The sequence below is a fragment of the Brassica napus genome, chromosome C9 (assembly GCF_020379485.1).
Source record: "Brassica napus cultivar Da-Ae chromosome C9, Da-Ae, whole genome shotgun sequence".
Lineage (NCBI taxonomy): Eukaryota > Viridiplantae > Streptophyta > Magnoliopsida > Brassicales > Brassicaceae > Brassica > Brassica napus.
Window position 1 is genome coordinate 11,856,301 of NC_063452.1, and position 19,679 is coordinate 11,875,979.

A 19,679-nucleotide genomic window follows, 5' to 3' on the forward strand; every position below is an offset into this window, starting at 1 on the left:
ACAAAATAACTTGCCAAATTATATTATGCTTTTAAAATAAAAAATAAAAAATTAAATAAATAAAAATAACAATAGTTCTAAAAAAAGATTATTTAAAAAAAATATTTATTTTAAGATTTAGAGTTTAGTGTTTAAGATTTATAATTTAGAATTTATCCAAATGGTTAGTGTTTTTCCAAGGGTTTAGGGTTTACCTAAGGGTTTGGGGTTTACCCAAGGGTTTAAGGTTTACCCAAAGGTTTAAGGTTTTCCCAAGGGTTTAGGGTTTAGGATTAGAGTTTAGGGTTTAGTGTTTTGTTGACAACATGTTTAGTGTTTTTCCAAGGGTTTAGGGGTTTACCCAAGGATTTAGGGTTTAGCCAAGAATTTAGGGTTTAGGATTTGAGTTTAGGGTTTAGTATTAGGGTTTAGGGTTTAGTGTTTTGTTGACAACATTATTTTTTTTTTGAATTCGTTTTTTATATATTATTTTTATTTATTTTTAAATTTTATTTTGAAAAAATAATATAATTTGCCAAGTTATTTGGTTTCCTTAATTAAAAGATACTAGATTTAAAATAATAATTTTTTATTGGTTGGTGAATCTTTAGGTTCACCCTAGGGGGTGAACCCAAGAATAACTCGCAATATACCCCATAAAAGGAAGTAGACATTTCACTAACCGGTAATAGCAGGTGTAATTATCGTCACTTGCGGGGCAAAAGCGTGACTACTGGCTAGACCTGGGCATCCGGGTCTTCGGATCGGGTTCGGATCGGGTATTGTCGGGTCCGGATCTTTCGGGTCCTAGCAATTTAGACCCTTATAGGTACCTATAACTTTTCGGATCGGTTCCGGATTGGGTCTTGTCGGGTCTGGGTCGGTTCGGGTCTATAATTTCAATACCCGTACAATACCCAAAATTTTCGGGTATATTTCGGATCCGGGTCGGTTCGGGTATTTAGGACCCGAAATAGACCCGAAGTACCCGAACTGGACCCGAAAACTCTAAAAATACCCGAAGAACCGCAAAAATACCCAAAAATTTATCCATCAGACCCGAAAACCCAAAACATACCCGAATTTTACCCGAATACCCAAATTATATTTTCTAAAAATCTAAAATTTCACCAAAAACCTACAATTATACCCGAAAATCCAAACCCGAAACTTTAAAAAAAATCCAAAATACCAAAAATATACCCAATCACCCAAATATACCTAGTATATACAATTATTTGCGGATACTTCAGGTACCCGAACGGGTCTCGGATAGGACCCGAACCCGAACCGAGACCCGCGGGTCCAAAAAAAAAGACCTAATAGTACTTAGCATGGACCCGGACCCGGACCCGAACCTGTATTTTTGGGTCGGTTCCGGTTCGGGTCTTCGGGTCCGGGTAAAATGCCCAGGCCTACTACTGGCAAACAAATCAAAATACAATAAATCAGTAGTATCTTTTAGACTTTTACTATATCATAACTTTAAAGTCATGCAATGCAACATCTCTCTCTCCTCTTCCTCAGACAAAAAGGCTCTTCCACTTCCTATGGAATCACAAAGTGTACACACACGTTATATGCTTATATAGCTTATATCTATAGAAGGACAAAGGCTTTAAACTCCTTTTAAACTGCTTGAACAAAAAGCAAAGCAATTCTCTCTGTTTTTTTTTTTCTTTCCGCAGATTAAAAGAAAAACCATAAGCAGACATTTCTTCTTCTCTGTTTTCCAGCTTTTGTCTTCGGAGTTTGGTTTCTGAAGAAGACAAAATTTTCTACCTTTTTAAGAGTTCGAGATCCATTATCCATAAGTACTATATAAGTGGAGATCATTCATAAATAATTTAAGAAGTCTTCTCGGGTTTTGTGAGCCTTGGATTCTTAAGTTTGGTGATGATGGATATGGAGGTTAAGCAGATATTAAAGAGTCTATGTTTCAGCTATGGATGGTCTTATGCTGTCTATTGGCGCTCTGACCCCATTAATCCCATGTAACTTCTCCCTCTTTTGCATGCTTCTTTCTTGAATTAGATTTCCATAAAACTAGTTTTTTTGTTCTTCCCATTTTTATCTCATTGATTTGTCTTAGGTTGATTTCATTTTTGCATACTTTGAGATGTTACTGTTAATTAATTTTCTTGGATGGAAAATTATGATATCATTTTCAGGTTACTGAGAGTTGAAGAAACACACAATGATGAACAATCAGCCACACTCGTTGATGATATGATTCTTAAGACTCATGTCTTAGGCCAAGGGTAAGAAGCTCAAATATTCATTCAATGTATATTAATATATTTATGTATCTTCATTAGTCTTATCTTTTTGTTTGTTTACTCCAGTATCGTGGGGGAAGCTGCTTTAACCGGAATCCACCAATGGCTGTTCTCAGGCACACTGTTTCAGGTTTTGTTCACCTTCTTCACACTTATGTTTGATTCTCTTATGTCCAAATATTATGAATAATAAGGATGTTTGATATTTATCTTTGTTTGATTGTTCTTCTGCAGTGTGAGCATGAGTTTCAGAATCAGTTTCTATCTGGCTTTAAGGTAAATTTTTAATTAGGGTTCATATGATGTATTTAAAATCAGATTCTTATATATGGATGGTAAATGTACAGAGTATCGCAATCATTCCAGTAGGATCAAGCGGCGTTGTTCAGTTAGGGTCTACTCAAAAGGTTTTTGCATATAAAAATAAAAAAAATGTTTTCCAATGAAATTTATATTGCTTGCTGTGGAAGTCAAGGACTAATTAGTGTTTTTTTTTGTTGCATGTATCTCTATGTTGAGATTGTTGAGAGCCGAGAGATGTTGGAAGAAACAGAAAGAGCTCTGCAGGAGAAGCATTCTTTGAAAGTAAAGGATCAGTCGGTGGATCTTGATACTTTGTTTGAGTCTCTAATTCCACTGGTAGACTGTGAGATTGTCCCTGAATCTTTTCAAGGACTCAGCTTCGATGACATCTTCACAGAAGAAGACACTAATCCTCCTTCTTTGCTCTTCGATAAACCAGCCTCTGAAGCATCCCCAAAACCTTCTTCTTCAGACATTAATGGAGATGATGATTCTGTGTTCGACATTCTCAACTCTTACTCTTTGGACGATCTTTACCAGCTGCTGGCTGATGATTCGCCAGAACAGAATTGCCCATCGGGAGGTGATAAGGAATGCTCTATGGTGATCCAAGGAAACGACAAGGATCTTTTGGGGATCCATTCCTATGATTTTCCGCAGAAAGGACAGTTATTCTCTGAGCTCATAAGCACTAGCCTCAGCAACAGCACTAGTTGTACTTCTCTCACAAATGTTCAACAAGAAGACTCTTATTGTGGCCTGAATCAGAGCAAAAGACGGAAACTAGAATCATCAACAATCTCAAGCTTCTTCTTTCCGCAGGCGGAGACACTAACACTTCTTAATCCTCCCCTGTTGATTGATGAAGACGTTGCAGGGAATTGGAAGAAACCTCAAGAAGAAGGAGTGAAGAAGAAGAAAAGATCAAAGGCAGGAGAAAGCAGGAAACCGAGGCCTAAAGACAGGCAGATGATACAAGACCGTATCAAGGAGCTACGAGGGATGATTCCAAATGGAGCAAAGGTAAAACACACTTCTTAATTAACCAAATGATTAGCATTGAGATCACAAAATGAATTTGAATCTTTCTTGTTTGTGTACAGTGTAGCATTGATACGTTGCTTGATCTGACGATAAGACACATGGTGTTCATGCAAAGCATCGCCAAGTACGCTGACAAACTCAAACAACCATACTTTGCCAAGGTGAGTCTCTTAAACAAATCTACTATTTGTTTTTCCTTTTTTTTTTTCTGGGCAAACCTTCATATCAAGTAAAGAAACATAGTCTCTCCCCCCCAAAAGGGAGGAGTAAAACTAGGCATGGGCGTTCGGGTATCCGTTGGCGTTCGGGTCGGGTTTTTCGGATTTCGGTTCTTTTTTGTAACACCATCTAGGTCCCATTCTAGTAAATTTATAAGTATGAGTCGAGTTCGGATATAACACATCGGGTTCGGGTCAGTTTTGTATCACGTCATAGAACCCATAAAGTAACCATATATCATTCGGATTCGGGTTATATCAGATCGGTTCGGATATACCCGAAATAAAATCTAAAATTTAAAAGCAAAACATAAGAAATATATACTTATGTATATATAATTAAGTATTTAAAGTAGTTATTTAAATTTTAAATACTTATTGTTAGATACCATATCAAAATAAATATGAAATTGAATATTTGAAGTATATATTCATGTTTCATATAATTATATTGTATATTAGTTTGAACATTCGGAACGGTTTCTTCAGATATCTTTTCGGATTTTTTGGTTTTTTTGGCTTTTCGGGTTACCCGTTCGGGTTCGGTTAATAACACTTCGGGTTTGGATATGTTTTGTACCACCTTACAAGATCCATTCGGGTATTTTTTACATTTCGGACCGGGTACGGATCGGGTTTTTCGGTTCGGGTTCGGTTCGGATTTCGGATTATGGATTTTATGTCCAGGCCTAAGTAAAACAAATATATATATTTTTGTTCTTTTGATAATGATTAAATTGGCAATGTATGTGGCAGCTGGTGAAAGAGAAGGAGAGAACATGGGCGTTGGAAGTTGGAGATGATGATGAGTCGGTGGTATGTCCGATCATCGTGGAGGATTTGAAGCCGCAAGGACAAATGCAGATAGAGATGGTGTGCCAGGAAAATGGGGATGAATTTCTTGAGATTGCACATGTGGTGAGAGGTCTAGGTTTGAACATTTTGAAAGGAGTCATGGAAACGACACAGGGAAGGATATGGGCACACTTGATCGTCGAGGCAAAGCCACACATCACTAGGCTTCAACTCTTCTACTCGCTTGTTCACCTCTTTCAACAACAAAATCCACCACACTCCTCCTCCTTTGACCACCAAACATGACGTATAGGACTCACTTACTACTCATTATGTATGCTTTTGTTGATTTCTTACATCTGATTTTATTTTTCTTCCATATTTGTTTAGTGAATGGCAAAGAAAGCTGTTGATAGTTTAGTAGTTCCATCCCAAAACGTTTGTAGTAAGAAACATGAAATTAAAGATTTTTGGCTTTAAAGCGATGATTGAGTTTTTGAGTGTGTGTGTTTATGTAAGACAAAGGCCCATAGACATATAATTAAAAGAGGACCAGTACTGAATACTCTAATGGTAAAAGCAATTGAACCAATGCAAATCACACATATAATGGATCAAGTGCAGACTAAGTGGGAGAAAAACAGATCAAAAAGTCTATTTCAGTTTAGAATGATAAAAACAGTTTAAATAAAGTAGATTATATTATATATATATATATATATATAGTGGTCTGGTGGTAAAAAGCTCACGGCTGTGAGTTCCGCTGAGTCTCGGCCAACGTCAAAAATAGGGTGAAAAAGACGGTCTCCTGGATGCATTCGATGGGTTTCCCAGCTTAGCTCCAGTGGACGGTCATTAGACGCTAGTCGGATCTCTTTCGAGAGCATCCATATACTAGGATCATCAAAATTATATATATTTTTAAATAATAAAAATTACAAAAAAACAAAACATATAATATATAAATACAATACAAAAATAGTTATAAATGAAAAAGTAATAAATGTTACTATAACCATTATTCTATAATTTTAAAATAAAAATATAAAAAAATAGTCATTAGTACATCTATCTTTCATTAATATACATATTTAACCATAATACTATATATTTACATAATACATATTATAACTGAAAACACATGCATCATATAAACAATTTAAATAAATGTAAACTTTATATAAGAAAAATAAAAATAGAGATAAATAGACAATGATTTTTTTTTTGTATTGTCAAAGTTGTAAATAAAAGAAAATGAAAATATACTATTTATTGAAGAAGATTAAATATATTAATGATTTATGACAAAATTATTTATTGGTTCAAAAACAAAAATGGGTGAACATCAGCAAATGTCTGAATGGTGTTTCAGATGCAGTTCTCCTACATATCAGATCATCTGTTTTTCTATTCTTTTTTTTTTCTTTTTTGCTAAAATTTGGAGATCATCTGTTTTTCTCTCACTCTTATATTCATAACCTAAGTATGTTCACGCAGCTTTGAGTAGAAGAATACAATGACCTTGTGGACATGTATTCTTTTGGCATGTGCATGTTTTTTTGTGTCAAACAGCATGTGCATTTTCTGTTTTTGTTTTGACCAAATGGAGAAACACCTCGGTTAAGTCTGGTCGTTTTGATTCCCCACTTATATAGTAGCCACGGGATTTAGGTTATGCTTGTTGCCTTCTTTCAAAGTTTTCATTTCTCACCGCTTCTGTTTACGTAAGCAAACATGATTAAATAGCGAAAATTTTACATGTAGACATACTTTTCACTTTTCTATTTACACATAGACATACTTTCAACATGTCAATTACTCTATACTTATAAATTTTCTAAAAAGTCTTTATGACTTAAAAAAATTGAGAACATGTGGTTTGGTTACATTTTCAACCTCTTGTTTCGTCTTATCCATTATCTCTTACACTTTATTTTTTTCTTTCTCTTTTCTTCTGCATCTCAAAAAAAAAAATTTCATGGTTGATGCTTACAAGATTCTTCAACAAACCAGACAAAATCAACTTTGATTTCATTATATTAATTCTCATTTCAACTTCAGCATGTTCATCTTTTTTCTTCTGCAGTGGCATATTTTTTGTCGCAAATTCTGATCTAGTCGTTTATTGTTAACTATGAATTCGATAAATCTGCAGTTGAAAGATATCAACTCTCTACACTTTTCACTACCTTCTAATTTTACTCCTAGTGTTTCAAATCCTAATTTTCTTATTAATCAGGATCCTCTTTTTTTGTTTAGTTGTCAAAGAATCTTTTGGACCAAATAATCGTTGGTCGCACGACTCTTTGCAACAAACAAGTTTCCCAGAAAATGGTTGACCACATCCACTCTAACTTGAGCCATGACCACAACCATCATAACCCTAACCTCATTCTATCCACAACTATCCCAGAAACAAGCTGTCTACTCCACATCCACTCTACCTTTGAGACATGATCACAACCATCTTAATCCTGACCTCTTCCATGACCACTTCCATCCTAACCCATCCATTCACCACATCCATCGTAATCCCATCCATAACCATACCTCTGTCTCCCACAACCACATGTATCTGACCACAAAACAATTGTGTTAGCCTGCTTAATTTACTGAACGATTGGGTTTAACATACTTTAATTTAACGGTTTCAAACAAATCCCACTACTCAATAAACTTACCAATTAATTGAAATAGAAAAAGACTAACTAGTGTTTAATTTTTGCTTAACTAGATTTTAACTCTCACTAGAGATTTCCCCGGGCTACGCCCGGGTTTTTTTCCTATATATTTAAATTTAATTTAGATTATTTTATAATTTGTATTTGAGCATGTACTTTTTATAGTTAGACTAATTACACTATAAATTATTAGAAAATTTTATATTTTTGTATTGTTTTTGGTGACTATAATTTTAAAATTATTGAAATTCAATTTTTGTTTTCAATATCAGATAAAACACAAAGGCTGGTGAGCATGTTGAATATTTTTTTTATTAATCTTATTTAAAATTCAATTATTTTTTCTCGTTTATTAGAGTTTCAATGAAAATGTGGTTAAATTAATATATAACCAAACTTTGTTTTAACATTAAAATCATCAAATGTTGATCGATTTGAGCTGATACACTTTGTTGGTTCGATTCGAGTTGTGTTCTTCTCGACTCAGAAGCTCATAGGTTAAGAACCAGTTCTTGTGAGTTTCTTCTTTATATATATCTTTATCATATCTCTCGTCTTCGATGGAGATCTATCATTTGCTAGCTTTTTTCCGCACTATGCGAGGATTATACATACTATATATTATACAATTTCATTTAATTGTATAGAAATAAGATTTTTTAGAATGTGTCTACCAAACACATATTCTTGTTTTTAATATAATTATGTGTTGGATAATTATATGTTTTATATGTATAATTTCAAACACAATATATATTATATCTATTTTAAACATGTAAATTATTTTCTGAAGCTAAATAACTTGTTGAAGTTCTATGTCTTTTTTGAAGTTGGATAGAAAATATCAGTGTCACTGAGTTGGATATTGCAAGAAACAATTATAAATAGAAAAATACATAAATATCAGTAAACATTCCAATCAAACCTGAGCCAATAACGTTTTCAAATTGCAACAACCTATAGTCACAATTAAAAATAAATCATACAAAAAGAACACATTCATATGAACACTTCTTCCTTAGGTAGCACGAAAGCTTCATCAGACATTATCTTCTCACTCCGAAACCGAAATTGGAATCAGAAGCTTGTAAAAACTTTCAGAATCTTGCTTCCGAAACACTTAATAATCTCTTTAAACACATGTTGGAAGCTTACACTTCCGTTTTGGGAATAACATTTCGGTTTTTAAAACCCAATGTCATAAATAAGTAGGAAAATATAAAATTATGTTATTACGTTTTTATTTTATTATATTAAATCCCAAAGTTAAAAGTATTGAAATAGAAAAAACATATGCAGATATTAAAATATTACTATAAATTATCTTTGTGAGCAATAGTTTTTAAGAGATATTATATTGTGTGTCAATTATTTATGAAATATTAAGCCAATAAATTTGACTAATTATATATTCTGTTATTATGAATTATCACAATTATACTATGAAGTCAGAAAATTGATGTAAAATTACTAAAAAATGAATAAGTGATTTTTGTTTTAATTTGAGTTATTTAATTTTTAGTCCTATATTTTATAAAATTATCCATATATTATATATATATATATATGTATATATTTGAATGTATGTTTTCAATATGTATCTGCTTCCTATTTGTTTGTTTTTTAAATTGCTTCTGCATATGATTCATTTTAATGATTTATAATCCGTTCATGTATTTTTCGTATTTATATTGGGTTCAATTCAGATACTGTTGGATATATCCAAACTATGTATTAAATATATTCAATATATATAACATTGATATCTTACTTTTCCATCATCTTATATATGTACTATTAACATATTTGTGCTCGAACTAACCCAAATATCCAAAAATAAATTTAATTTCAAATTATCAAAATACTTAATATATCAACAAAAGACACATAATATTTGAAATTGAGGAAATAAATATATTCAAGGGTGAAATCTTATATTATTTTTGGATATGTTTGGATTGACTTTGGATATCGGACATTATCTAATTGGGTTCAATATTCTAATTTCTTCCAACTTAATATCCGTTCAGTATTTTTATAGATCCAACCGGATTTAAGTTATAGTATTTTGAATCGGCGGATTTGGGGACGGATTTTATACCCAGCTCTAATATAGATGACATGTTATTTTCTAACAATTTGATTGATTCAATTAATTTTCTTAGGTGGATAACTTAAAAAGTATTCAAATGAATCGCGGAAAGCAAACTTATGTTGTTATATTATATTTATTTATGTATATATAATCTATGTATAATGATAGTGTAATACAGAAAGATACATTATTATTTATTTTTTGTAACTTCAGAAAGATACATTATTAAAATTTGAAATTGGTCGAATTTGAAATTTGTTGTGTATTAATATCCAAATGAAATAGTCAGCAAAATGAATAAAATGGCAATTAAATATTTATAAATCTATTTTTTATCTTGTTTAGTTGAATTCTCATGAAAAGAAATCGCTAGGTTAACAAATGTTTCAAATAATATTTTTATTAGGACTCTAGAGAACTATATTTTTTGAGTTTTCTTTGGTCAAAACTGAAAAATTTAAATAGGAACTGAAAAGTTCATGACGATCAAAATTTAGTTCATTATCTTAACTTTGTCACGAAAACAAAAATTTACGCTTTTGCATATTTCCCAATGTTCTCATAGACTTTCAAAGAATATATTAGCTTAGTCTAAATCAGTAAATTGTTTTTTTTGGTTGCGAAAATAATGTATCAGAGACTTGAAAGTTGAACTCATATTATTGTAACTGTACATAAGAGTTTGAATCTCCAATAGACACCAATAGATATTGATATCGACCTTCATAATTTGTTTGATCTAAAGAGTCTCTATCCAAGTTATAGCAGAAGATTATAAAAACTTTGAGAAATATTGTTTTTTCTCTTCAGTGATTTAAAGACCTTCACAAGAATTGTCAAAACCAAAAGGATAGAGAGAGGTTACCGGGTCTGAGCTGCAGCCTCAGTAGCAGCAAAGAGATGCTCCTCTTTAGATCTGCCTCTGCCTCCAGAACTTGTTGATCTGTTTATGGGTTATGATGTCTCCCTCAACCTCTCTTGATTCATATCTTGGAGATGGTGGAAGCAATGGAGGATGAGGCACCAATCACTTCAAACTCAAATTCTCATACTCATCCATTATCTGCTTTTTCATATTCCCACCAAGAACTTCAGCATCACCAGATACAACCAAAAGATGGCACATAGATGCTAGTGAATCAAACCCTCAAACTAAAGAGATACACCTAAGATTTCTACCAAATAATTATCATCGCCACGCCTACTCTTCCTATTTATCTTGTACGTTAAGACAAACTATAAACTTAATTAACTGTAGAAGAAAAAGGCAAGTAGCTGTAACTTCTCATCGTCATTCAATGATAATGCAAGGATAATGCTATCCATGGCTATATGAAACATCTCTCATCAGATCCACCACTTGGTTTTGTTGTCCTCTTTTGCATCTTCTAAGTATCTCAGCCTCGAGTACTTCTCTCCAATGTTTTTGTATATCTACATTATCAGAATCACTAACACAGCTCAATATTTGCAAATTAAATTCTTCCACGTAAGCTTATGTTGTAACCATATATGATGTATCACTTCGACAATGGCAGGTTCCATGTCACAACACTGTCCTTTGGCTACAAATATGAATAAGCAAAAAATGAGTTGGACAGTTAGTTATTTTCACATACAGAGGCAAACACATATCATCTGCCACAGAAATTTACAGCTCAAAAATCAAAAGGGATGTGTTGTAGTGTAAGGATCCTACCTGAAAAGTAAGATTCCCATCCTCTAAATCTTCAACGACTGCAACCAATAAAAGTTAGCTTAGGGCCCGAAAAAATTCTAGAACGCCCATCAAAGAGAAGTTCAGTGACTGCAATGAGTGTACTACGATCTGCCAACCCAGATACAACACAACGCATCAAACGCATGTCCTCTTCCACAGAGGTCTGCATTCATCCATATTACCTTAAAGTGATCAGATTTCGTGGGTTTATGCTTCCATAGAAACCTGGTTTCTTGTTGATGAGCGTCGAAGAAGTTGAACGCCCATCTCCTTCTATCTTTATGGATAGTCTCTGTTGATTACGTCGACAACAGAATATTATCTTTGAGTAGAAAAGATGTATACACTGATAAAGAGTTTATGTATTCATCTCATCTTCTTTTTTGCACATAAACTTTGAGATCAACGTTTGTCTTGGGCTTTCAGGCGAATCGAAATCGGAGCTTTCATCTGAAGATGAATCCAACTCATCAAAAGGGTCCATTACTGTAAACTGATTCTTCTCCCTCATTGCTAATATATAGTAGTCATATGTTCTCATCCCCTTCAAGTATTTGAGCACTACTTGTTTAACGAAATCTAAAGCATAGCAACTCTGCTAGCTTTATAGCTTGGAGACAGTAAGGGTTACCTTTCTTATGAAAACGACATGGAAGAGGAAAAGCTGCCGCAAGGATGTTGGACCATAGGCCGTTAACAAAACCAATATAACATGTAAGAAAACAAAACATTACAAACTTCATAAGCGAAGAGAAGTTGCATCAGATCTTATGAGACATAAGCAAGTGTGAAGAGCATACAAATATTGTAGCAAGAGCTCATCTAGGGAACTTTACATGAAGCCTTCGCTTCAATTTTGTTTCCATCCCTTTCTTGTCCACAAAACACCTGAAAAATATGTCAATGGTTGTTCCACTTCCACCTTCTATCATTAGCTGTTGCAACAAAAGCCAGTTGATATCGTGACTTGAATGAGCTAAAGGTTTCTGTTTCAAGTATTTGAGAGAGAGAGAGAGAGAGAGAGAGAGAGAGAGGCGGCAATACACACACCATAAGCAAGACAAATGGTATAGTTCCTTTTCCCAACGTAGTTATTGATCCACTGATTACACCAAATACACAAAGAGAAAGCTTATGGGTGAACAAACAAACAAAATAATAGTTTTAGATTTAGATGTTAAACCACCAAACCTTACCCTTCAATGGTGATCAAATCCTTCAATACGCGATTACATGTCCTGCAATGTTTACTACTGAGTTTAACATAAATAAAAGCACAAAGAAATCGCCTATAGAAGTCCTAACTTGCATAATAAAAATGGCTCTGAAAAAGGCAAACCTCTACATCACAAAGTCAGCAATAAGAGATATAATCTTCCTCCTATTTAAGGTCTAGTGTAACAGCATCATCTTAAATGGCAAGTGGAAACGGGTCTGATAGAACTCCTCAAAATCTTCCTCTCTAACCTCCTGAAAAACCTCACAAACACTTGGATCAAAACAACGTTGAGCACAACATAACAACGCTGATTCTAATCATTGGAAGAGAACAAAAAAAAAATCAAAAGTCAAACCTTGACATCCTTCGTCTTCTTCAGTTCAAGTTCTTCCTCTGTGTGGATCTTCTTCTTTGTTCGGTCTCCTAATTTCAGATAACAAACATTAGATTCTTCGGGTTGTACGGCCCAACAATTCAAAATTAATCAATAGTCATTTAAAGTAGAAGACGATAAGATTTGGGAGAATTGTTGAACATCACTCGCTGAGAATTAGTGATCTGATCTTCCTGAATTTGAGAAGTACCCATGATTCGATCAGCTAGAAAAAGAATAAGAAGGAATTAAATTTCTTCATATGATAATCACAACCTAGTCAAAAAATATTGTTACCCTTGTAGTTGAATCCAACGTTCTTGTTCGGGTTTTTTAGACAGGGATGGAGGTAATCTGGGAGGTTGGCGCTGTTGAGCTGATATCATGGCGGTTGAAAGTTGAAGTAAAACAGAGGCACATATCAAGAATAAAACTGAGGGAATCGAAAGAATTTCATGGCGGTTCAAAGTTACAGTACAGGATGGAGCTTTATGACTGATTAAATGGGGTTATATGTAGTTAAAGGCGAGGAAAGAGGAGCTGATGCGTCGAACCAAAGGTGATAGGATTCATAATCATTATGGGCCAACGCATGGGCTAATGAGAGACATCGACTAAAACAAATAAGAAACAGGTCATGACTAAAGATGCTGACATGTCACGTTTTTAATGGTAGATTTTCTGAGCCTACGTGGAGACCCTCTCCATTGAGCATATTTGGCTTTTAGTATTGTTAGATTCCAAGAGAGGTATTTAAGAAACAAAAAATACAAAAAGTAGACTTGTACACCTTCGGCATAAAGTACTTAAACATGTTAAAGACCCACCAAAAAGTAACCCGAACCGTAGGGGGTGATTGGTAGTTGCTGTAGGTGCTGTCCACAACTCTATTTAGTTCTCCAGTACCAAATTTAGAGAAATCAAGTTTTAATTTTTTTTTTAAACTATAGTTCTTGAAATAACCTACAGCTGTACAAGCGCTCTGCAGAGCCAAATATCCAAAGCAAATTTTTAGTGATTTCCATAAAATTCTACAGCAATAAAATCTAAAGCCACAACAAAAAATCTACAGATTTTTTTCTACAACGAAAATTTTAAAGCTACAGTCATTACCAATCGGACCCATAATGCTCGCTTAGATAGCTTTTGTGGGGAGTTGCAGATTTGGAAATACATTATCGTATTATGAAATTTAAGAAAACGACAAGATATGGAGGACTCAGAGGTATAATAAATAATTAGGAGGAGATCCAAAAGAGAAAAAAAGGAACCAATCACTGTTTGCTAAATAATAATAAAAAAATCAATAATTGCCATTTTCACATGAGAGCACCGACGACGACAGCGCAGGCCAGCGAAGCAACGACAGTGGAGAATAGCGGCGATGAAGACGAAGATTTCTGAGAGAGCGGGATCGATCCAAATGCGTTTTGGTAAGAGGGAGCGTCGGCATCGGCAGAAGAAGAGGAGGGAGACAAGGCGTCTGCTTCGGCGGAGTAAGGGCCGACGGAGACAATGAGCTTCTGGTACTTTTGACAGTGGCCAGGATGTCCGCTGGTGAAGTAAAAGGTTCCGTTTTGGGTGAGGTTGAAGAGAGAGTTGCCGTCGTTCATGTACAAGATCGGATCTTTGGTGTTGCAGCTCTTGAAGTTGGAAGCTGTCACTTGAATCATTGAATCTTCGCTTGGTGGGTACAAGAACACTGTTTCAGATTTAATGAGTTTAGATATATTGTTTAATAATAAATTCATGAATTGAATACTTTTTTTTACTCACAGAGGGAGTCACCGATCTTGAAAGAGTGAGATTTGGGCCATTTCGAGTATACTTTAGCATCAGTCGGGATACCCCATGAGTCCAAGTCCCCAACTTTGTACTGCGTCGAAGACACTTGCACTAGCAGTATCATCAACAAAACCATTACGCTGCTCAAACTCATCATTCCCATCTCTCTCTCTCTCTCTCTCGTACTTTTGTACACTAATAATCAATTTGATAGTTAGTTTAATAAAACGTATAATATATGTTAAGATGGACCAACCTATTTTTTTTTAAGAATTCTGAATTTCATTCTCATGGTGATACGTGGATACAAAAAAATGTTGTAATGTTTCATAATTAATATATAAGGGATTTGGAAGCGAATACATTACTCGTTTATGAAATTTTTAGAAAATCGAACTGACTAGAAATGGAGATTTGGAGGTAATAATAATAAACGATTTAAGAAATAATAAAATATCCGAAAAAGAGCCAATCACTCCTTAGGTTTGTTCACAGAGCCCACCAACTCATAGTTCTCCAACTCAAAACACACTTTCTGCAATTTGTGAGAATTCATACTCTCTGCTGCCCAGATTAAACCCAAACGTCTAGCCTCCAAAAGCGACGACACACCATTTATAGCTCTTCGGCTATGGAGCAAAGTTTCACCTTCACTATTCCTTACAATCCAGCTCAAATTCGCCATACACGTTGCTTTAGACCATGAGATTCCAATATTGCACTTCACTCTTTCACTCTCTGGTACTGTCCATATGTTACCATCCCTTGGCCTCTTATTCCTATTACCCGTTTCCGCTTTTGCTGCTGCCACAACCTCAGTCCAGCGCCTGGACTCCTCACGACATTTTGTGACCGTATCATCTGCCTCATACTCTTTTCCTTCGAAGTTAAATGCATTCTTGTTCTTCCACAATTATCCATAAAATCCACGGGAAGCTACAACTCACATCCTTTGGCACTCTAGAATCTTTTCCAGTATCCAGCAAATGACTAAAATTTTCATATAAAAATCTATATTCAAAACCTCGTTGCGGAGATGGAAAGCCCGACGTCGCCCACACCAGTCGAGCAGCAGTACATGTGAATAAGACGTGATTAATGGACTCTCCTTCTTCCCCACATCTTTGACATCGGGAATCCACCTTCATCCCTCGAGCAATACACTCCTCTGAAACCGCTAGAGCATTTGAAAGAGCCCTCTACATAAAGATTTTGATTTTGGGAGTAGTGTTCACCTTCCACACTTGGCTAGGCAGGTCATTTAGTGATGGTTTACTCCGAGCCACCACTCTCACTTCAGACTGATCCAGAGAACATGCCAACCAGTACCCCGATTTCACAGAGTAAGCTCCCCATCTGTTATGGACCCACTCATACGAATCCTCCTTACCAACAGCATGCTTCATTTTGAGAACTAGCTCAATATCACTTGGGAAGAAAACTTCCTCCAGCTTTCCTCGATCCCATCCTCTTGTTTGTGGATTAATAAGATCACAAACCTTAAGATCAAGATTAAATAGAATATGTTTTCTTATTGGGCGTTTCGGGCGTACAGTGAAGAGTTAAGGGATGTCTTGAATAAAGTTACAGATTGGAAGGTAAGCTCAATAAAGAGAGTGGCTAACAAAGCTGCTTTTATGATTGCTCGGAGTGTGACAAAGGAAAGGAGATATCAATCATATGTAGCTCAAGGTAGTCCATCTTGGTTAAGGAACTTGCTTTGCGGAAGGTGATGTCAACTGGAGGATTTCATTAGAGTGGAAGAGTATCGGGTGGGAGAACGTGTTTTAGGTCGTGATCCTTTTCTTTATTTAATTTGGGTTGGTTGCTTGATCGATTTGTTTTAGAGAAGTGGTTGTATTCTTTCTTTCACAAACATGTTTTTTCAGAGTAAAAAAAAAAAAAAGAGCCAATCACTGTTTGCTTTTTGGGCAGAACAAAATTAATAAAAAAATCAATAATTGCCATTTTCACATGAGAGCACCGACGACGACAGCGCAGGCCAGCGAAGCAACGACAGTGGAGAATAGCGGCGATGAAGACGAAGATTTCTGAGAGAGCGGGATCGATCCAAATGCGTTTTGGTAAGAGGGAGCGTCGGCATCGGCAGAAGAAGAGGAGGGAGACAAGGCGTCTGCTTCGGCGGAGTAAGGGCCGACGGAGACAATGAGCTTCTGGTACTTTTGACAGTGGCCAGGATGTCCGCTGGTGAAGTAAAAGGTTCCGTTTTGGGTGAGGTTGAAGAGAGAGTTGCCGTCGTTCATGTACAAGATCGGATCTTTGGTGTTGCAGCTCTTGAAGTTGGAAGCTGTCACTTGAATCATTGAATCTTCGCTTGGTGGGTACAAGAACACTGTTTCAGATTTAATGAATTTAGATATATTGTTTAATAATAAATTCATGAATTGAATACTTTTTTTTACTCACAGAGGGAGTCACCGATCTTGAAAGAGTGAGATTTGGGCCATTTCGAGTATACTTTAGCATCAGTCGGGATACCCCATGAGTCCAAGTCCCCAACTTTGTACTGCGTCGAAGACACTTGCACTAGCAGTATCATCAACAAAACCATTACGCTGCTCAAACTCATCATTCCCATCTCTCTCTCTCTCTCTCTCTCTCTCTCTCTCTTGATTGGTGGGTGAGTTTTGTGTCTGAAAAGCTTAGCTCGTATATATTGGTGAAAGTCAAGGAGTAAGGGAATGGCGGTTTTACCCCTGACTGGAGTATTGGGGCACATGGCCTCAAGTGGGCAGTGTCGAGCATCCTATCAATACAATTCATTTTCTCTAGTGTATGTTTGTGTTGTATTGTTCACATGGCCACCATTACATTATTTATCAAGTTTACGACTACTCCCTCGCGTTGCAATTTCCATCAAGATTGGACTTCCTTTTGAACACCAAAACCGTTTCAGCATTTCTATGGTTTTGGGCCAATATCAACTTCTAAAGATTAGTATTCCAAAGCACAAATAAAAGCTGAAAGAAGAATCCCAAATAAGCTGATTGAAAGTTGCACAGGTTTTTGAGTGTCGGCTACATCTGGTGAAAGCACAAGATCCAAATATAACTAACACGATATTATGGGGTTTGAGTGGAAAGGCTTTATGACTCAACGTACTAAGACAAGTAAAAATCATAAAAGTAAATTATATTAAAGTCATAAAAGCATAAAAAGTTTTATAAATACAGTAATTATATTAATTGAAAAAAAAATACCATTCAAGTTGTAACAATTAAAATATATAAGAAATTTTTATAAATAGTTTCAAAAATTGAAGTATTTTCAATTTTATAATTTATAGATATTTATGATTTATATGTTAGTATGATATATTTTTTTATAAAATATAATAATTTAGAACATGTCAATATTTTTTATTTTTAAATATCAATCACTATATTTTGATAAATTTTAATTGTAACTAAATATTTTATTGCTATTTTGGTGTATTATTTTAAAATAATTTTAAAATAATATATATTTATTTTTTGAAAAAAAATTAAAAGATACAGCAAAACCTAAAACCAAAAATCTAAAAACTAAAAACCAAAAGGTGAAAATCAAAAACCAAAAACCTAAAATAAAAAAACCAAAAACTAATTCAAACAATCAACACGTAAAAACCAAAATCTAACATCTAAAAACCATATAAACAATAATCACATTAGTACTAATAACCGCTTTTGTTACATTTCATCAGTGAATAATGATAACGACTGGATCTTCTATTCTGATGATCGCTTTTATAAGATTGGGCCTTGATCCATCTCCTTGCTCCAAAAATTGTCTCGAGGATGATTGATTGAGCCGACTGTTTTCTGTTCTCAAACATGAGTTGGGGTTTGAATAAGCTAAACCAATTGATATATGAAACACGTTAATTTCAGGTTTAATTTTAATTTCCTGTTTTCAAATCCCAGAAAGCACAAAAATAATAAAATAATACAAACTAAGCCTAAAAGAAATAACAACACCCGAGATGCCATTTACGCATGTCAAAAGACTGCTTAGTTCAGCTACGAACATAGCCTCTACTTGTATACTAGAAAGAGAGTCCGTTGCTTGAATTTCTTACAGCCTCCAACGTACTTACTAAAAAATGTGTAAACAATCAAAGTGATCTTTTGAGACTTATTCCTTTAACCTTATTTGACATCACTGATTTAAGTTGAACTTCCTAGCTGTTGCACGATCGAAGTCGGTCTGCTTCTTTAGCTCCGATCTTTGTTGTGTTTCAACTCATTTCTCAGGTCATCATATACAACATTGGCGTGAACGCAATGCTAGAATTTTCAGGGATATTGTATCATCCGAGAACAGGCTTTCTTCGCATTCGTCGGTAGGTGTATAAGGGCATCTCTTTCTTTTGCTGCACCAAATAATTTGTCTCATCCACTTTTGGAGTTATACTTCAATTTTGTTGATCTTTACAGTTGACGGGCTTGTGGCTGTTTATTCTTATGTAATAAATTGTATTCGCAACAACAATGTTAACGAATACTAGGTACAAATTTTAACATTTAGACCAAAAAGTTGAATCTTTTAGTTTTTTTTTTGTTGCATTGTCACTACAAGAAAATATCGGTATTCTGACCGACATTCCGACGGAAAATGAAATCCTCAGAATTTCCTGAGGAATTTTCGAGGAAATTCCGAGGAAGCCCAAATTTTTTGTTTCCTCGGAATTTCCTCGGAATATACCGACGGAATTCCGAGGAAACATTAATCCGTCGGTATATTCCGAGGAAATTCCGAGGAAACATTAATCCGTCGGTATATTCCGAGGAAATTCCGGCGAACGAGTGATCGATCGATGCGTTTTTGGACATATACCCATCGATCGATCACATTGTTACGCTTTGGTCCATCTTAGTGATCGATCGATGCGTTTTTGGACATAAATCCATCGATCGATGCGTTTATAAAAAAATATTCGAGATTTTGAAACCCAAAACACTAGTTCCTCGGAATTTCCTCGGAATATTCTGAGGAAATTCCGAGGAACACTTGATATCCTCGATCGATCGATGGGATAATCTCATCGAACGATCACATTGTTACGCTTTGTTCCATCTTAGTGATCGATCGATGCGTTTTTGGACATATACCCATCGATCGATCACATTGTTACGCTTTGGTCCATCTTAGTGATCGATCGATGCGTTTTTGGACATAAATCCAT

At 34.9% G+C, this 19,679-nt stretch overlaps 3 protein-coding genes and 1 pseudogene across 3 annotated transcripts; 1 reads left to right on the forward strand and 3 right to left on the reverse strand.

The window, feature by feature from the left end:
- Positions 1 to 852: 852 nt before the first annotated feature.
- Positions 853 to 5,113, forward strand: LOC106368982 (transcription factor bHLH157). The gene is made up of 8 exons (XM_013809070.3): positions 853 to 1,973; positions 2,151 to 2,240; positions 2,325 to 2,388; positions 2,493 to 2,534; positions 2,606 to 2,665; positions 2,778 to 3,584; positions 3,665 to 3,766; positions 4,580 to 5,113. Exons 1-8 carry the CDS (start codon positions 1,876 to 1,878, stop codon positions 4,922 to 4,924), a joined length of 1,608 nt encoding a protein of 535 aa, XP_013664524.1. The 5' UTR covers positions 853 to 1,875; the 3' UTR covers positions 4,925 to 5,113.
- A 957-nt stretch (positions 5,114 to 6,070) lies between these two features.
- On the reverse strand, positions 6,071 to 12,921 carry LOC106434300 (annotated as a pseudogene).
- Positions 12,922 to 13,869: 948 nt separating this feature from the next.
- Positions 13,870 to 14,684, reverse strand: LOC106417613 (mavicyanin-like). The gene is made up of 2 exons (XM_013858395.3): positions 14,483 to 14,684; positions 13,870 to 14,408 (listed from the first exon to the last, which is right to left on the reverse strand). Exons 1-2 carry the CDS (start codon positions 14,652 to 14,654, stop codon positions 14,026 to 14,028), a joined length of 555 nt encoding a protein of 184 aa, XP_013713849.1. The 5' UTR covers positions 14,655 to 14,684; the 3' UTR covers positions 13,870 to 14,025.
- A 1,644-nt stretch (positions 14,685 to 16,328) lies between these two features.
- Positions 16,329 to 17,150, reverse strand: LOC106368986 (mavicyanin-like). The gene is made up of 2 exons (XM_013809075.3): positions 16,919 to 17,150; positions 16,329 to 16,844 (listed from the first exon to the last, which is right to left on the reverse strand). Exons 1-2 carry the CDS (start codon positions 17,088 to 17,090, stop codon positions 16,462 to 16,464), a joined length of 555 nt encoding a protein of 184 aa, XP_013664529.1. The 5' UTR covers positions 17,091 to 17,150; the 3' UTR covers positions 16,329 to 16,461.
- Between the last annotated feature and the right edge of the window lie 2,529 nt (positions 17,151 to 19,679).